The sequence below is a fragment of the Dasypus novemcinctus genome, chromosome 10 (genome assembly GCF_030445035.2).
Source record: "Dasypus novemcinctus isolate mDasNov1 chromosome 10, mDasNov1.1.hap2, whole genome shotgun sequence".
Classification (NCBI taxonomy): Eukaryota; Metazoa; Chordata; class Mammalia; order Cingulata; family Dasypodidae; genus Dasypus; species Dasypus novemcinctus.
Genome location: NC_080682.1, coordinates 88,530,881 through 88,550,199, shown reverse-complemented (window position 1 = coordinate 88,550,199; position 19,319 = coordinate 88,530,881). Strand labels below are relative to the sequence as shown.

Genomic DNA, 19,319 nt, shown 5'->3' with positions numbered 1-19,319 from the left:
ACAGTTGAATTCACTTATCCCCTTTGCTCAGATAAAACTGTAACCACTACTTCCTGCTGCTGCTGACATTGCTGGCACCTTTTAAACCCCGGGTGCTGCCTGGGAAGCCACTGAGTCTGATAATGGGACGGCTGCTTCTGCCCCTGAAATGGGCCTCACTGGCACCGGAACCAGCTAGGCCAGCCTGAGAACCGCCAGTGCTTGCAACACAGTCGTTGTCCCTGGGGTTGATGCCACAGTCCTCCATCCCAGCCCCCCACCAAAATCCCAGCCCCCCACCAAAATCCCCCACCAAAATTACACGTCATTTTATAGAAATCTTAGTTGAGAAATAGCTCTGTTGATTAAAGGAGTTTGGGTTTATTTGGCTGAGTTTTTCTAGTCTCCTCCCACAAAAGACAGACAAAGCGGGCTGGGCCCCAGGACATTCATCCATGCCGTATTCAGGGTTGCCTTCTCTTGGGTCAACCAAACTACTTGTTACAAAACTGACGTCTGTGCCTGACTTCCTCCGCAATGAGTTTGTTTCCAAAAGGTTTCCCTTGCAAGACCCCTGGTAGAGATGACCCCATCACACAATACTAAAACTGCTTTACCTTGTGGACTGGCAGATCAGAAGTATTCTGAGGACTTAGTATCACTGTTCAGAGGAGGAAAGCAAAAGATATTGAACCAGGCAGGATCAGAGCCAAAGAAACTCGCCCAGCTGAGGGGCTTCCCCTGAAGGAGGAGGAGGTCAGTCCCTCCACAGTATTCCCTGGGGATGGACTTGATTCTAGCTAATTGTATACACCCAAGTGGGCAAAGCCCTGCTACCTTGAGCACAGGTCAGAGCTGCACCATGATATCCCATGGCAGCATGGCCTGGATTGTTGGTATCCACGGGTATGGGGACTGGCAATAATGGCCAAGGTCATAGCCGAGCCCTCCAAGCAGACCTCGGATGAGACCATAACAAGCTAGGTACAGAGGTGGTCCCTATGGCTGGATACTGTGGGAGAGCTGTACCCAAAGCAGACTGTGAAGGAACTGCTGATGTGGAGACTGAAACTGAGATCACGACAGGGAAGAATGAGACTGTGCATAGAACTGAGTGGACAGATGAGACATGCCGGCCACTGACAGGGAAGTCCAAGAAACAGAGTAAGACGCCAGTAAGCCAAAGTGGCTGCCCTCTACGGTGTACACTCTGGCTTTTATTTCTTTCCCCAAAGTATAGTCTCACATGTGAGCCTTTGATCTCTGAAGTCAGCCCCTATATTTCAATTTGAGAATGTTTGCCACTCTCCCATAGTTTATACGTATATTTTTTGTTATTAATCTATCTATGGCGTGACTCCAGTGTTCTTTTTCTCTGTGGCTGCAGCATTCATACTCTCAATCTGTACCGAAAGATGCCCTGAGTTCAAATTCAGTTTTATTCTAGACTGAGTCTGAAACATGAGCACTCTTGCCACTCAAAGCCTGGGACTCCATGGAAAAAGAATACATCAGTCACAGCTTGGGAACCAGGACGCCCGCCCTCCTCCCCAGCCTCACTTCCCGCCACTCCTCTCCTCACACTACAGCCCAGGCACACCAGACTCTACTGGTTCCTCCAGTCCACCATGCACTTTCCTGCCTTCGTGCCTTTGCACAGGCTCTTTCCTCTGCCAAAAATAGACTTTCTCTCCCCGATGGATCCCTCTTCAACCTAAATGGCCAGCCTAATAAGACTATTATTCAGCAGCTTTTCTCATTGTACTTTCTCCCTCTGTGAGTCCTTTGAAAGCAAAGCCTGAGTCTTACTCATGGTCTCTGCATCTTCAGCATCTGTCACGGTGCCTGGCACTTGTTTGGTGCACATGTAAAGTTTGTGAAATGAATGAAAACCATAGCATTCTTTTTGTTCCTTCTTCCTACAGAAACGATGACTACGGGTTAAGAGGACTGCTTGTGCCAAGGACACAGTGGACAACCATCTTACAAAGATCTTAAGTAACTTTTCCCATCCAACAATATTTGGACGACTCCGTGACCAAATGTCTGGCTGTCACCACAGCAGTAACTGGCCCTCTATCCAGATTGGGTTTGGTGAACACAAACAGTCCAGCCACATTCTTCAGGTGGTTCAAGGTGGTATGCTTCAAGGGAAGCACATCTCATTGTCAAGAACCGAGATGGTCTATGGAAGAAACCACCCAATATAGTGAGACTACCAAGAATATTGGGAGTAGCAGGACTCAGTGATTAATGCAAAGGCCCTTGGTGTTGGAGACACAGCACTGTCCTGACAACAGTTACTCTGACATGATGTTATTTGCCTGAATGCCCTGGAAGGTTGAATATTTAAAAATATATCCAGGTGCTAAATAGGCAGCAGATCTCAATTCACACTGGACTAACTTTGAGCTCATAACTGTCTCCAGAAAATAGTTTCACCCCAACAAGTGCTCCAGCTTTGCAAGGAATGACCCCAGAAGAGTAATAGGACAAGCAATCTGTTCTCCTGGGGGGAAAAAACTAGTACAAGGAAGTCAGGTTCACAGCAAACTCACTGCCCCCCAGTGTACACAGCAGAGAGTACCAGTTGAACATGACCCTCTTTTCTGCCAAACCCAGGTTCTAAGAAGTCAGAATCCCCAACACAAGATTCTAGCTAGCCAACAGCCATTTCCTTTCAACTGGTGTTGGCATTAGAATGAAGGTTAGTTTCATCTCTGGTAGAGAGGCCTATATCCCATCTGTTTTGTCCTTTCCCAGGGACATTTGTCTGTCAAGGGGGCAACCTCAGAAATGGGTATAGTATTGTGTGAAATGAAGTCACCAAGAGATAACACAGCCATCCCCGGAGGGAAGGCACTGCATTTTGGGCCTTCTTGGCCTGAGTGCCTTCTGGGATATTTCCATATGCAACAGCCCAGAGGCACAGCCTTGGGCAACCACAGGCAAAGGTTTCCTTTCACTTCCAGACACATATATCACTTTCCTAGCACTTGAGGAATGGAAATGCCTACAAGAGTGAGGGTGAAGGGCTCTCCCCGGTATCTCATCCATTCTTCCTTCATGTCCATGTTCACTAACTCACTGCCAGCTGTCTCCTCCTCCTCCTTGCTTCTGCCTCCAGAAAGATGAAACCAAAGGCCTCAGCACTACCTGGGGGAGCCTGGGGGCTGCCACCTAGTGTAGTCCTCACTTTTCCATTATGGGTGTAAGGCACCCTCATCCACACATTTGCGCCACTTCTCCCAGATACCATTTCCCTCTTCATACATTCTCTTTGCAAAAGAACCCAGAGTTGGGTTATAGTTTACTTTCTTAGGAAACTTGCCATCTTTTTTTTCTTTTTTTTTTTTTGAGGTACCAGGGGCCAGCGATTGAACCCTGAACCTCATGTGTGGGAAGCTGGCACTCAACCACTGAGCCACATTAGCTCCATTGAGTTTGTTTTTTTACTTGTTTTGCTTGTTGCTTGTTTTTGTTTTTTCAGGAGGCACTCGAACAGCACCCAGGACCTCCCATGTGGGAGGCTGGAGCTCAACCACTTGAGCCACACCCGCTTACCTCACCATCTTCACTGGAATTAACATTTCAATGTGGGACTAACTGGTTGAAGGCAGAATCATTGCATATCTTCTGATATGCTACCTGATACAAGAAGCTCTACTCTGATGTCAGATCTAAAAAGAATGGGAGGTTTTAGTGGTGTGAGGGCAGTGTTATTACACTCAAGCTTCACCTGTTCCCTAGCCCTCTTAACCATTTCCGTCTCTGATTGGCTTTCAATCGCCCAGAACCATAAGGAACCCAAAATTCTGCCTAAGCCTGATGACTTGAGAAGAATTCAACTTTCTTAACCCAAGGTTCTCCTCTACCCACCCCTCCCATTAAGACATTCTCCACCACACCAGTGTTTAGAACCAAAGCATGAAGGGCTAGTGTCAGCAGGAGAGTCAGTGGAAATATTGGCTCCAGAGCCAGGCATATGAGCCCAGAAAAATGGCCCCAGAGAGACCAGACTGGCCCCATAGATATCAGACAGCCATCCCAATAGTTAGTCTTTGACATGTCCTTGGCAAAGGGAGCCAGTGTAGGAGATGCTGGGGCCAGCTGTGCCTATTGTTCCCCACCTCAGGATCTTCTTGTCCAGATAGCTAGCAGCCCTGGAGTACTAAGAATTGAGTGCACTACTGGCTTGTTGGTATGAAACAGAAAGTGGCTTTGTAGGGACCAACAGGCAAAGAGGCCTCCCCACATGGCAGACAGGCAGCTTTATGTCTGGAAAGCTTTGCCTAGCCAATCCAGCTATGTGCAAAGGCTGGTTATAAATTTGAACTCCTTGAGCCCATCTGTATCTGCCTCTGTTCTCTTGCATTGTTTGGTTTCCCTTTAGTTTCCTAGTAAATGTTCTTTTGAAAAATTCCAACCTTGTCTCATTAAACTTGGGGGAAAGGGGATTCTCAAACATCTTTTCCTGGAGAGAGAAGGAAATTGAAATACTTTGGGAGGAAAAATGGAAATGACATTGGAAAGGGAAACTTCCAGGGAGATCCTAGAAAAAGACCTTGGGGAAAGCTGATGCAAAAAGATCAGGAGAGGCCAGGTGTGTTTCCCACCCACCTGCCCAGACTCTCAGCCCTTCCTCTTGCTGTCTTTGCCTTCATGGAGGTCTACCCTGGATGTGTGTTGCTGCCAAAGTATTTTCCCAGCCAGTGAACTGGGCAAATTTAGCAGGCAAGGTGATGTCCTGGAAGTACACTGGGGAATGACTGGAGGGAAAATCAGGGAAAGGGATTTGGGACCAGGGAAAGGGAATAAAACACCCACCAACCATGTGGGTGTTTTAAAAATACACTAATCATCATGACTCAAAATGGAATAAGACTTCAGGACCATCAATAGAACTATGTCTCATATGAAGAGACAAAAGTTATACACTAACACTTAAGCCAAGAAGACTGACAAAAGATAGAAATGAAAAATGTCTTGCTGTCTTCATGGCTATCCTGTCCCGCAGTGGTGGGTATTTCAATTGCCTGTTGCTGCATAACAAAGCTTAAGTAGTTTAAGTAGTGATGTATTATCTCTCATGATTCTTTGGGTTGACTGCACTTAGGTGAATGTTCTTTCTTGGAGGCTTGTGGTTGCAGTCAGATGGCAGCTAAGGCTTGCATCATCTTATGTCTGACTGGGTTGGATGTTAATAACGGCTTCTTTACTCACATCTGGCTCCTTATCTGGGATGGCTCGAGCTGGAGGGAGGTTGGCTGGGTGTCTCCACATATCTTGCCACAAGGTTAGCTTGAGCTTCCTCACAACATGGAGGTCTCAAAGCAATCAGACTTCTCACATAGCAGCTGGCTTCCCCCAGAGCAAGCACTGTACGAAGCCCAGGTAGATGCTTCAAACCTTCTTCTAAATGCCCTCTCTAGTAACCCAGAGTCATTTCTATCACATTTTCTTGGTCAAGAACAAGTCATAGGACCAGCCCAGATTCAAGGGGAAGAGATTGCTCAAGAATGGAATACCAGAAGATGTGGTTTACCAGGGCCATCTTTGGAGACAGTGGGGGCACAAGTACGGTTGGAGGGGTCACCCAATCAAAACTTCCTAGACTTTAAAATCACATAATATGCTCAACATGCACATGGGAAGAGGCATAATATGGAGGAGAGGAAGGGAGAAGGGCTATCCATGGACAGTTAAACAGCATAGGAAAGCAACTGATTATGATTGAGGCAGACTTTGCAATACCACAAGAAACCCTTGAGAAAAACATGATTTTTATTTTTCTGACAGCCCCAAAGCTTGAGTTGAATGTGCTTTTTCTTTTTGTCTCATTTGTTGTTTTTTGTTTGTTTGTTTTTAAGATTTTTCCCCACCCCTGCCCTGCTGTTTTTGCTGCCTGTATCCATTCACTGTGTGATCTTCTGTATCTATTTCTCAAAAACAGCAGGGTGGGGAAGTGGCTGTGGCTCAATCAGTTGGGCTCCCGTCTACCATATGGGAGGCCCTGGGTCCGTGTCCTGAAGCCTCCTTGTGAAGGCAGATTCACCTGCGTGCTGCAGAGAGCCGCTGGCCTGGGTGCCACGGAGTGCCACCAGCCTGCAAGTGCTGCAGAGAGCTGACTCAGCAAAGTGATGCAACAAAAAGGGAGACAAGATAAAAAATAAAAAATTAAAACACAGAAGAGCGCACAGTGAATGGACACAGAGAGCAGACAGTAAGCAAGCCGCAAAGGCGGGGGGGGGGGGCAGGGATAAATTTTAAAAGAAAGAAAGAAAGGCATGGCCACAAACAGTACATTTTTTTTTTAATGGTAAGCAAATGCTGTATCCCTGCCTGCTTATTTTCAAATGCAGAATGGAAATCTGCTAAGGACTTGTAGAGCCTGTGGGCCCTAGCAAGACTCACAGGCTTGCTTTAGCCAAGCAGCAAATCTGAGTTATGGCCCAACATTATGGTCAGCATTTTCTACTTTTATTTTCTAGATGGAAAGCATTATTTAAAAAAAAAAAATGTTTTATTGAGAATGCGACCCAGGGAGGAAAGGAAGTGTCTTGCCAACCACAGAAAAAAAGGAAGAGGAGCTAGTTTCTCAATTAGAACACCTGGGGTTGAAGTTTGGTTTATCTCATTCTCTGCAAAATTGTCATACTATCTTGAACAGCGTTCATAGGTTTTGAAAGAATTGGATTTGTTTACATAAAATTAGACATTTAAACTTTCCAGTGTCTTCCATGCTTGAAATACCCCCTTGAGGAGCCAATGACACTTCTGTGTGATGTGCAGCTGGTCCCAGAGGGTTTGCAAGACCAAGCGGCCTGTCCACCTTGCTGCAGTGAGTCCTTTGGCTGGCACTAGTGCTGTTAACAGGCTGGCCCTCTTCCCAGGGACTCCCCAGCCCCATGAGGCTGTCTTTGCTGCAGCAGTCCACTTGGCAGTTGAGGCAAACCAGCTGGGGCTTCTGGACCAAGGGAATGCCATTTGGGCAGCAATTGCCACTTCGTTTTTTTTTGTTTTTTTTTTTAAAGATTTATTTCTTTATTTCTCTCCCCTTCTCCCCCCACCCCAGTTGTCTCTTCTCTGTGTCTATTTGCTGTGTGTTCTTTGTCTGCTTCTATTGTTGTCAGCGGCACAGGAATCTGTGTTTCTTTTTGTTGCGTCATCTTGTGTCAGCTCTCCATGTGTGTGGCGCCATTCTTGGGCAGGCTGAACTTTCTTTCACGCTGGGTGGCCATCCTTACAGGGCGCACTCCTTGCGTGTGGGGCTCCCCTACGCAGGGGACACCCCTGCGTGGCACGGCACTCCTTGCGCGCATCAGCACTGCGCGTGGGCCAGCTCCACGTGGGTCAAGGAGGCCCGGGGTTTGAACCTCGGTCCTCCCATGTGGTAGACGGACACCCTAACCACTGGTCCAAATCCGCTTCCCTGCCACTTGGTTTTGATATGTCTTCACTGAAATCAGAGCCAAGTAGAATATGTCCTTGTCACCAGAGTAAGAACACAGACACTTATTGTATGATCAAATGCAGCATCCCTATTTTTTTCCTTCATATTAGAGGAAATAAAGATGGAAATTCTAAATATGTAAATAACTCAAAGGAAACCCAAGGGGTACGTGTGTGACTTTAGAAAGTCCCAAAGAAACAAAAAAGTTGAGTAGATTGTTCAAATGGTTATTATATATGATAGACCAGATATTGACATTTCGCTGAATGTTTCCATTAGTCCTTTTTCCAAACCCTCATAGCAGAACTGTCAGCAATTGGCCTCCTAAGGACTCTTCCCATGGGTGATGCCTCAGTGGGACCACAGCCCCATTACAACATTTTCTGGCTTAGAAAAGACCAGATTCTAGAAACCATCAGGGAACTTCAGTCTTTTGGCATATCCATGGAGAAGAAGGTGTTTATGTAAATGAAGAATGATTCTCCATCTACCTTCAACTCATAACCTTCTTTGACTCCAGGGGGCAAAGTAAACCACTAGTTTGGGAAAGGCAGATTACAGGCTTGAAGTGGTAATTTTATAGGGGTTAAAGACTGAGAGGAAAGATTAACTAATCTTTTACACTCCACTTAAAACTAATCTAGTCCATGATCTCTCTGCTTTAGGGTCTAATCATAAAATCTTTTTTTTTTTTTTTTAATTTTAAGTAGTGGTGGAGACAAGCTTGCCCCTAGAAAATGCAAAGGAACTCAAACCCATTACCTCCAAGCAGAGTGATGGTTGGAGTCTTGCCCTATGGTATGGCTAAGGACCTTCTCCATCACTGACCAATTATGACCTCCAGGCTTCACCTTCCTACTACAATCCTGGCCATTGGGGGTCCCTGCCCAGCCCCTTGCCAGTACTTAGTGCCACCAGATCACAAGTGTATCTGTGAGAGAAACAGCACAGTACCTGTGGCTGTATTTGGCTCCCACCCTTCCAGGCTTAAGAGGCCTTCAGCAATTCCCCAGGGACTCAAATACACACAGCAAGGTGGCCAGGGGAAGCCCCTGCCTAGAACTCCTTGCCCTGACCCCACCTCTCACTGATTTTACTTTGTGGTCCTAGGGATCCCCAGGCCACTGTACATTATCCACAGAGACCATTTTGTGTTTCTGCACACACAAAAGAATGAGTGCAATTATTATGCAGGAGATTTATATCCCTCCTAGGCAGAGGAAAATGATTGAAAAGAGCATGGCACCATTCAGAACTGAAAGCCTTGACCTTGTACATCTATTTGCAGTGAGGAGTTCTCTGGGTCTTATAGACAATGCTGCTGTGAATGTCAGAGATGGCAAGGCTTCGAGTCTACCAGCCCACCTGACACAGTTAGCCTAGTTCTCTCAGAAGCCTCCTCTTTCCTTTGATAATATGAGCCTCCACCATTTTATGCAAGATCCCACGTGACACCTCCATATGCTGATCTGCAGCCAGAAAAGATTTCACTAGGGGTGACACTGCCTCTCCATGGCCATGAGATGTGTGTTCAAGAAAGGATATCGTCAGAGACCAAAGCATCGATGGGTTCGGTTTCTCTGGACTGCCCATTGCTGTTGAAAGGCTGCTGTTGAGAGGCTGCTCTTCACGTGTTTGCAACTGGATCGGTGACCTGAGCAACACTGAGCAAACACCAGTGGATGGAGCCATGGAGTGGAGCTGGAGCCCAGACATCTGCTCTGCCTCTGATGCTGAGGCCACCTCTGCTGGCCCCATTTTCTTCTCACATGACAGAGGGTTGGCCCAACGTGTTCTCTGCTCTTCTGCCTCTGGTGTATGCATGTCTCTGAGTCTAGGGAACTGTTTGTACCTTCACTGGGAAGGCTGTGTAACTGGGGTAGGCAACCCTGGATGTATACTGCAAACAAAGTGCAGGCTAACTCTGGAGGAGGGTTTTGTTTTGTTTTGTTTTGTTTTTTATGATTTCCAGAGATCGTTGGCTCTCTCCCCACACCCTCCAGTGTTTCTCAGTTCCCTTTTCAAGTGATCTGACATTAATTTGATTTTGAGAATTTCCTGAAAACCATTTTAATGACCAGCAGAGAAAATTTCATTTTGAATTAAACACAAATACAGGTTCTCACCTTATGCCCCAAAGAACTCATCACAGTCCTGTGAGTGAATTGGAAAAAGGGAAGGGGGCAGTGGTAAAGAAAGTTCCCTGGAAGGAAGGCTTCTTACAAAGTGTAAGATGGAGAAAGAGAGGGAAGTCTGTGTTGTGGGTTCGTAGTTAGGAGTGGGAAAGAGGAAGGATGCAGAGCTGCTTCCTTCCCAGGCCTGCTTCTTCACACAATGGCCTGAAATCCCTTGCCGGGGTTTGTGATAGAAATCTTGATCCCAGAAATTCATGAATTTTTCCAAGGTTCATGCCGCTCAGCTCTGTGCTCCTGATAACATCAAGGCAGAGATGTCTGGGAGAACCAAGAGCAAGAACCTTCTTTCACCAACTTCTTTCACACAAGGCAGCGCCACCCCCTCCCCAGGCCTGGCTGTGCAGTTTGGGATGCATCTAGGGCCAGATGCTCGCTCTTTTTTTTTTTTGAAAGATGTATTTATTTATTTATTTCTCTCCCCTCCCCACCCACCCCAGTTGTCTGTTCTCTGTGTTTATTTGCTGCGTCTTCTTTGTCCACTTCTGTTGTCAGTGGCACAGGAATCTGTGTTTCTTTTTGTTGCATCATCTTGCTGTGTCAGCTGTCCGTGTGTGCGGCCCCATTCCTGAGCAGGCTGCACTTTCTTTCGTGCTGGGCTGCTCTCCTTACAGGGCGCACTCCTTGCACATCGGGCTCCCCTACATGGGGGACACCCATATGTCAGGGCACTCCTTGCACGCATAAGCACTGCACATGGGCCAGCTCCACACGAGTCAAGGAGGCCCGGGGTTTGAACCGCGGACCTCCCGTGTGATAGACGGATGCCCTAACCACTGGGCGAAGTCTGCCACCCCAGATGCTCTCTTGATGGCAAGAACAGTCATCCTTGTGCTTCAGGCTGTGCTTTTGAAAATAAAACCACCCAGTCCATCCTTTACTTTCTGCCAAGAACATTAATCAGATTTATTGGGGGGAAAAGGGGAGAAGGAAGATGATTTGTGGGTATCCTTTATAAACAGAATATATTCCCATTCAGTCTGAAAAGAAAGAGGACTACTACTTTTGCGATAGTAAGATAACAGACCGAAATGTGTCTGCCCTCTTGAAACTAAAGTCTCCAAACAAATAGTTGGCACAAAATTATCCCAATGTTTGGGCCACGGACTCTGAACTGAGACACCCAAAGAGGCAATCTCTGGGGACAGCAGGTTACCCCTTGACCTTAAGTCCTGGGGCTCTGTCCCCAGTGAGCTAAATTTTCATAGATCCCAGAGCCTGCTCAGTAGAGACCAAGAGTAGGGTCTAAGCTGAGGGAGACATAGAGCCTGTGTGAGATCCAGCTTCTCTGCCTGAGGGAGACATAGAGCCTGTGTGAGATCCAGCTTCTCTGCCTGTGCCAACCAGCCCTGGCCCTGGAACCAACTTAGGAAAGAGCCCTCCCTGTGCAGGGGACCACCCAACTGATGATGTCATCTGGGCCACGAAGCCTACTCCAGCTGCAGCCACACCTTCTGCTGGAAGTCACTGATCAACATCCCACTCCCATCAGCAGCTCTCACTAATCAGCCCTTTCACACATTCAGCCCACCCCAAGCCCTCTATGAACAGCATGGCCATAGTCAAGAGTTCAAAAACCCTTGATGGAGAGATGGTTACCAGGAGCTGAAGGAGCAGAGACTCAGAATGGGCTACTGGAGCCCAATCAACCACATCTGGCATGCAGCAGATGACTAGTTAGACCAGGCTCTGGGCTTCCAGGAAGAACCAGTTCATAGGAAACTGCCCAGGTGAGTTTCCAAAGGCAAAGCTGAATGCTCACAATAAGAGGTTTGGAGTGTCCTAGGGCCCCTGGGAGCTGGTGCACATGGTTTTTATATCTAAGAGCAGAGCAAGACTGTGCAGAGTGTGCCAGGTAGATGCTGGAAAGGCAGGTTTGCCTATCCTGGGGCTGCCAGGAGACAGGGAACACCACCACCTCAGCAGGGCAGCTCGAGAGGATTCTAGTCAGAAGGCATTTTCACTAAAGGCAGGGGAGTTGGAGAAGAATGTGCAAACTGAGAAGACTGAGCTCTGAGTAGACTCAGGCAATCAGTGAGGGAAGGGGGAGGGAAGAAGTGAATGGGGATGAAGGGAGCATCTGGGAAACTTCTCAGTCATGTCACATCATGATGTTATTGAAAAACAGAAATGTTGGTGACACAGCAAAGAGGATAGCCGACAAAGTGTTTTAGTCAGTCAAAGGGTACTGATGCAAAATACCAGAAACTGGTTGGTTTTTATAAAGGGTATTTATTCGGGGTAGAAGCTTACAGGTACCAGGCAATACAACTTAAGTTACTTCCCTCACCAAAGTCTATTTGGAGCAAGATGGCTGCCAACATCCTCAAGGGATCAGGCTTCCTGGGTTCCTGGGTTCCTGGGCTTGCTTTTCTCTGGGTTGAAGGTTCCTTTCTTCCTGGGGCTGGCTTCTCTTTCCTCTGTGAGCTTACTTCCTGGAGCTCCAGCTTAAGTCTTCAGCATCAAACTTCAACATCAGAAACCTTTGCATCAAAAGCTCCAACTCTGTCCTTTGTCATGCCTTTTATCTGTGAGTCTCCACCCACCAAGGGGTGGGAACTGTGTGGGGACTCCACGCCCTAATGATAACTAAATCATGCCTGGGTACAGATCAGATTACAAACATAATCCAATATTTCTTTTTTGGAATTCACCAATTATATCAAACTGCTACAGAAGGTAACTAAAGATATAGATGACAATGATTGGTGATATTGCAAGCGTTCACATGTGACTGTCATTTTTGGTTTTATGGGGCTTTCCAGGGTTCCTGATACCCTACATCCTTACACAAGTCTCTGAAGATTTTAACGTCATTCCCAAAATTCTCATTATCGAAAAGAAGAATATCGATCTCTTTAATCACCTCTTCCCCCAAAATTCTCAGTCAGAAAATTCTTCTTAATATCTAAGTTAAATCTTTCTTACCAGGTGTTTATTCTTTTTCATTAATCCTGAAACAGCAAATAATCCCTGTGAAATCCCATAGACCATTCCCTATTTCCTCACTTCTACCTCCTTCCTTTCCACAGAATTCAGAGACTTGAAAAGACAAAAGAAGCAAATTAATAAGAAACATCTAGGGGAATATTGTAGCATTTCAGAAGGGAGGCCACCTCAAGTCCCCTGAGCACCTCTCTCTCTCAAACAATCCCAACCCTGGCAACTGGATGCTATTATATTGTCCTGTAATTGTGTGTGTGTGTGTGTGTATTGGGGGCTGGTGAGGGTGGAGGGTGACCTCTTATTTTCACAGCACATTAGCTCAACACTTCCATAAAGACACAGCAATAACTTGGCATACTTATTACAAACCATTTTTATCATCTTCTAGCATTAAAACCAGTTCCCTAAGGACTCTAGCCCGGGCTTTCCTGTGTACTTAAAGGCACTAACCCTGAAGCTTCTTACAGCGAATGCAGTATTTCACGCTGGCCCCTCTTCACTTAATGCCCTCTCTTTCACCCCTAGTGGTCTGAATTTGTGAAGTTTGATTGTCCTTACCAGGTTCTCCCTGTCATAGAGGTTGGAGGGACCAGATTTATCTTTCACTATCTCTCTGGGGTGGGGAAAAAGGAAGAGTGATGATTTCTTCCATGAAATGTGGAAAGGGTCTCTGGGATTCCATGTGATTAAAATGTGTTCAATGTTCAGGAAAGAGGAAATCTTTACCACCTAAGAAGAAATGAGACAACACACAAAGCCTGAAAATGTTTCCCAATCTTCTCTGCCTTAGGACAGGGCCCCGTAAGGGATGCAGAGGCCTGTGGGAAGCAGAGACAGCCTTGGGGCAGAGGTCAGACCTGAAGAGAGCAGTGGAGCAGCGAGGCTTCCAGCAGAGGGACGTCCAGCATCTGCTCCTGGCCTGTCTGCACAGCTCCCACAGTGCTCCCCCAGGGACACAGGGTGGGGTATCCCCTACGCACTGGCAATGCTCATGGACCTGGAGGGCAAAGCCAGGGATCACCGGCTGGAAGAATGCTGATGACTGGGGTCAGGATGGTGAGCCCAAACCCAGTCGTAGACCCCGTTACAGAGGAGAGCTGGGGAAACTTAGTCAAACAGGTCATGATGCCAGGAGATGGGGGGGGGGGCACTAAGCACCTGAGCAAGGAAATAGGAGGCAGCCTGGAGTAATTCCTGAAGGCTGTACCTAAACCTAAGCCCAAATGGGTTATTTTACAGCCCTGAAGCTACCAGCAGGAGAAAGGGTTTAATTTTTAAAGGGTTCGGCAGAGACAAGAGAGGAGAGGAAAGAGAAAATAAAAATTCAAACCCAGGAACTAAAATATCCCTAGCTTTCCACACCCAGAAGTACCATGGCAAACATCTCTACATTCCTTAATCTCTGACAGTTCCCTATCCATGATTTGATAGCTGATGTTCATAATGATCAGCTTGAGAATAGAATAAATTGGCTTTAAAAAGTAAATACATTTGGGAAGAGGTCCATAATAATATTTAAGCTTTAAAAAATGTTTTTGGCACCGCCCAGGGGAAGAGAAAATTTGTGTTTTCTAAATATTGTTCTGTGAAGAATGCCTCATTCCCCAGTAATGATAGAAAAAGGAGGAGTCAGGTATACAGTTTTGCATGACTTATAAATGATGTTTCTGAGAGTTCTGTCTTTATAAGTATGTCAGAGTAGTTGGAACCATAGTGAAACCATCTCAGATCTGCCCAGGTTGCTAAAGTCTAGAAGGCACTGAGCCCCTAAAAATAATGCAAGATTTGTGCTCTATGCTGAAATGCATTCCAAAGGCGCTGCAGTGAAGCTGCGAGGTTTACATGCATCCGAAAGAAATCCCGAATCTTTCAGAGAGGCAATACACCCTGCGTGCAAGTGGAAGAGAGTGTGATGGAGACAGGGAGCCAGTTTTGGAAGCCAATATGAGCCCAGACCGTGAGGAAAGATGCCCAATGGGACTTATTCTAGCCAAGGGTTCAGTGGGAGACACTAAGAGCTGAATGGAAGAAGGCAAAAGCAAGCAGGGTGGCAGAGACTGGGTCTGGAAAAGGTATGCTCACTCTGCCAGGCAGTTTTGCTGGCTGCAAGTAACCAGGAATCTGTGCCTCTTTTTTTTGCATCAGCTCTCTGTGTGTATGGCACCACTCTTGGGCAGGCTAGACTTTGTTTCGCACTGAGCAGCTCTCCTTACAGGGCGCACTCCTTGCGTGTGGGGCTCCCCTATGCAGTGGATACCCCTGCGTGGCAGGGCACTCCTTGCGCGCACCAGCGCTGTGCATGGTCCAGCTCCACACGGGTCAGGAGGCCCTGGGTTTGAACCGTGGACCTCCCATGTGGTAGGCGGACACTCGTTGAGCCAAGTCTACTTCCCTGCAAGTACATTTAAAGGGCTGTCTGGGTGCCAACCCCCTCCACTGGGAATGCACCTCATGCATGCACCCTACCCTTTTGCCCTCCTCTCACCTGTGCTTCAGAGCTTAGTGTAAATGTAGCTTACTGGAAAACTTCCCTGAGCCTGAGGAAGCTAGACTTCATTGGGGAGGGATTGGCAGATCACCGAGGCTCCTGGGCGGGGGAATTACACAGGTGGCAGGTTGGCTCCATCATGCTGGCTGCAGTGTGCAGGAGAGGCTAGAAAGAGTCAGAATGGAGGCTGCTGTCAACAATGCAGGAATCTCACTATCAAACTTGACTTCTCCCTGTGTCTCCCATTTAATCAATAACCAAAGTGCTCTCAAGTCTACATCCTAAATACTTCTCCAAGACCTCCATCCAGCTCTCTCTCCACTGGCACTACCCTAGTTCTGGCCCTCCTCATCTCTCCCCAGATCACTGGAAGAGCCTCTTAACCCATCTCCCACCTTGAATTTAGTCTGTAGCCCTCCAAGCTCTCCTTTACATAGCACGCATAGCAGTCTCTCTAAAATACAAACTGATTTCTCTTACTCTCTTACTTGAAACTCCTTCATTGTTCTCCCATTGTTCTTACCATCCAACCTAAATTGTTTGGTGTGTCCTACAAACCTGACAAGTCTGGCCTCTGCTTATCCTACTGTAGTAGTCGCTGTGGTTTGCTGCCCAAATCTCCCATCTAGGACAAGGATATGCATTCTCTTAGCTGTGGAAGTGCTCCGGCACAGCTGAGTCCCTCTCCAGGCATTGCCCTCAGGCAGGAAGCTGCCTAACCCAAGATCATATACCCTCCTTCCTCGGGAGCAGCCCTGATCCAGGGTCAAGGCCCTGTCCCCCTGCCTCAATTTGGGATGTATTTGGAGGGCCCTCCCACCTCCAAAGCTCCCCGCAGACCGGCTGAGGCCTCTGTTGTAATTGCACTGCAGTTTAGCCTTTCTTTACCCAATCATGCTTCCTTTACTTCTTCACATGGTGCCTGACCTCTGACATCCTCCCAACCCCATTGCTCACTCATAGAAAGTTCATGCAGAACTTTTATCAGTTCCTTGATTCCACTATGCTCTCTCTGATTTATGGGTCTTTATTCTACCTAGAGAATGTCTCACCTTTCCTCTCCTCTAATTCTAAGAGCTAATTTATGCTTTATGTCTCAGCTTAGATGTCACCTCCTCTAAGCAGTCTTCCCTGATTTCCTGAGCACAAATGCCCCACCTTTGGGTTGTGATGATATCCAGTACTACCCCTATCACTGCATAATTAAAATAAGTATGGGAAGTAGATGTGACTCAAGCAGTTGAGCACCTGCTTCCCACATAGGAGGGCCTGGGTTCAGTTTCTGGTGCCTCCTAAACAAACAAACAACAAGCAAAACAAATGAACAACAAGCAAAACAAACAAACAAACAAAAACCAACTCCAGGGAACTGCTGGGGCTCAGCGGTTGAGCACTGGCTTTCTAACTATGAGGTCCCAGGTTCAATAATGGCATCCTGTACCTCCAAAAAATATATATATATATGTAATTTATTATGATTATGTGTCCATGTGGTTGTGTCCCTTACTAGACAATGTCTTCCGTGTCTACTTGTATAATTGAATCACTAGTGCACAACCCAATACCCGGAACGTAACAGTTACCCCCCGATTTTTGTTGAATAAATGAAAAAAAGTAGGAAATGAAGAAGCCATAAGGAAGGAAGTAGCAGGGGGATAAAAAAGAAGAGGGCAGATTTGAAATTATATTTGGGTAATAAAATTAACAGGTCTTGGTGACTGATTAATTGACTGAATATAGGAATAAAAGTGAGGAAGATGTCTAAAATGATTCCTTTATTTCTGCATAAGTAGAAGATACTCTTATTTGCTGAGACAAAGACATGGAAGGAAGTGTGAGTAGAAAGAAGAATAGAAACAGGCCAACTTTGAGATGCCTTTTTCTATATTCAAATGGAAATATGCAGTTGGTAGGGGGAAATAAAGTTTGGAGCTCAGGACATAGGCCTGAGTTTGATAATTCCAGAAAATCTCATATTTTCCTTCTTGCCAATAACATCCTGGAAACCCCCATTGGAATTGTGTTTTGTCTGCAACTCAGGTGGATGCTACCTTTCTTCTCTTCCTCCCATCATGCCACTGCCCCAGAGGCAGCCAGCCCACACCTCTCCACCTGAGTACCAATGAGCAGGTATGCCGTCTCCTCAAATTTCCAAGAAGACTCCAAGGTGTTATGGAAACATGGGGATATTCTGTCTGGGACAGGGCTGAGAAGGTGGTATGTCAGCTTGGGAGATGAGTAAAAGTTCACTAGTTACAGAAGGAAGAGAAATCTTGCCTGAGGGACCTGTATAAGCAAAGACACCAGGATGTTAAATTTCTTGGAGAGTTTGGAAACCATTAGATGAGGTTCTTGTGCAGGTTAAGTTTGGCAGATGGAAAGAGAGGAAGCAAGAAAGTTAACTGAGGTCACATTGTAAAGGAATTTCATTTGGGCATAAAAGCAGCCAATTCTTTATCTAAAGGGATGTAGATAGGGAATTAGAGGCTGCACCAATCACTCATGCAAGAGACAATGCAATTACTTGTATAATAAAAGGTTGGAAGATTTGAGAATTGTATTACAGCAAATAGCAATTAGGCAGGGGGAGGAATGGAGAGTAAAAAATAGAGGGGAAAAGCTGGAGAAAAAAGAGAGGAGAAGAGAGAGAGAAAAAAGAAGAGACATCCTGTTCAGATCAGAATGATGGATTCTAGTATCCCAGATGGGATTCTGTAGTGGGATGGGTGCTTCCTCCCCAGGAAGGCAGAATGTCCCCACCTCACAGACTTTCCTGGATTTGGCCAGCTCTCAGTAGAGTGGCATGTGCTGGGACCAGGGAAGGCACTAGAAATTAGAGGGCCAGTTAATATGGAAGCACAGAAGCAAAAGGAGCTACCAGTGATAAAGGTGGTAAAGAATTACAAGAGGCAGATGAAATCAGCCTCAGTAGGCCAATTGGGCTGGATGTTGATGTGCCAGGTTCTAACTGGTTACTTAGGGAAAATAGTCAACCAAGGGATGGACTTCTGAATCGAGAACTGGTGACCTGGATCAAGCCACACTGAGGAAATAGCAGTGGGTATCAAAGGGCTTAAGTTCCCCTCTCAGGAAGCTGGGCAGCAAAGCGAAGGATCACATATGTGTAGAGGAGAAATGAGGGGTGATTGTACTTGGTCACTGTCCTCACCAGCTAATAGCAGTGGTCAGGGTCAGAAGTTAAATGGAAGGAAAGCAGCAGAGCAAAGCAGAGCAAAGCAGACAATTTTCTCCCAACTGCAGGCTAACGTGCAGCAAGCCACTTTTTCATCTTTACTACCATAGTATCCATTGAGTAAAGCCTGCTCTAAATAAAGATGGCCACAGCTGGCCCGCTGTATGTAGTCAAAGCTGTGACTATCTTCAAAACAAGTTTGATTTTTCTTTATGAAATCACTGGTCACAAAAATATGATAATTTCCATTCTGGGTCTGCCCTGTGACTCATCTCTCCTAATTGGTTAGAGTGCCAGCTGTGATATTTGCTAGCTCTGTTTGGGACTGCAAAAAGGAAAGCTCTCCAGCTAAGACCAGGTGTGGCCAATTGGAGCAGAGCAGCCAAGGTTATACCTGTGAAGCTGGTGTCTTCAGAGAGAGAGTTGTGGGGCTTGAGTCACGGGCCAGCGGGATGAGCGTCCCTGCCAGGGCTGGGCTGAAGGGCTTTGACGCCAAGCTCTTTGGACTCCACTTCACAGAGATGGGGACAGCAGCAGCCCAGGAAGTACCCTAAGGACTTGTGTTTCAACCGAAGCTCACATTACATTATCTTTTGACCAGATCAACTCTCCACTAATTTTTTAGGCTTCATTAGTATTGAATATATTGTTCATTGTAAAAATACTGTAAGCCTATAGGCAATTGAGGAAAAGATTGGTCACAATAACACACTCAAAAGTTAATTTCAATACAGTCAGAGTTTTCCTCCACTGGACCTTATCCATCTTGGTTCATAGTCTTAAAGTGAGGACACAGATGCTTGTGGAAGAAAATCAGCCAGCGCACCTTTAGCATAAGGCTTTATGTGAAAATGCCAAGTGTGAGACAGTTCTGAAAGAATGTTTTAAATTGGGGAAAGAGCCAAGTCAGGTGGAATTTTTTATAAGGTTTTAGAAGGAGGAGTCAGCTAAAGTTCAGCTGGTTTGAGAATGGTTTAAAGATGGTTCTTGGAAGTAGGAGGAATTGTTCTTAAGGGTAAATAGCCATTGCTATTGGGAATTTTGCCAAAGGAGGTGAAGGAAGAGTTA

At 46.3% G+C, this 19,319-nt stretch overlaps 1 protein-coding gene across 2 annotated transcripts in view; it reads left to right on the top strand.

Moving 5' to 3' along the window:
* SYT9 (synaptotagmin 9) overlaps positions 1-4,399 on the top strand; it is a 196,673-nt gene extending 192,274 nt beyond the window's left edge. For both annotated transcript variants that reach the window (XR_011649946.1, XM_058305802.2), the window contains exon 7: positions 1,905-4,399. Coding sequence is in view for 1 of the 2 variants with exons in the window: in XM_058305802.2 (XP_058161785.1) it covers positions 1,905-1,913 (9 nt within the window). In the remaining variant the exon portion in view is untranslated. The remainder of the gene's footprint in view (positions 1-1,904) is intronic.
* Positions 4,400-19,319: the final 14,920 nt, after the last annotated feature.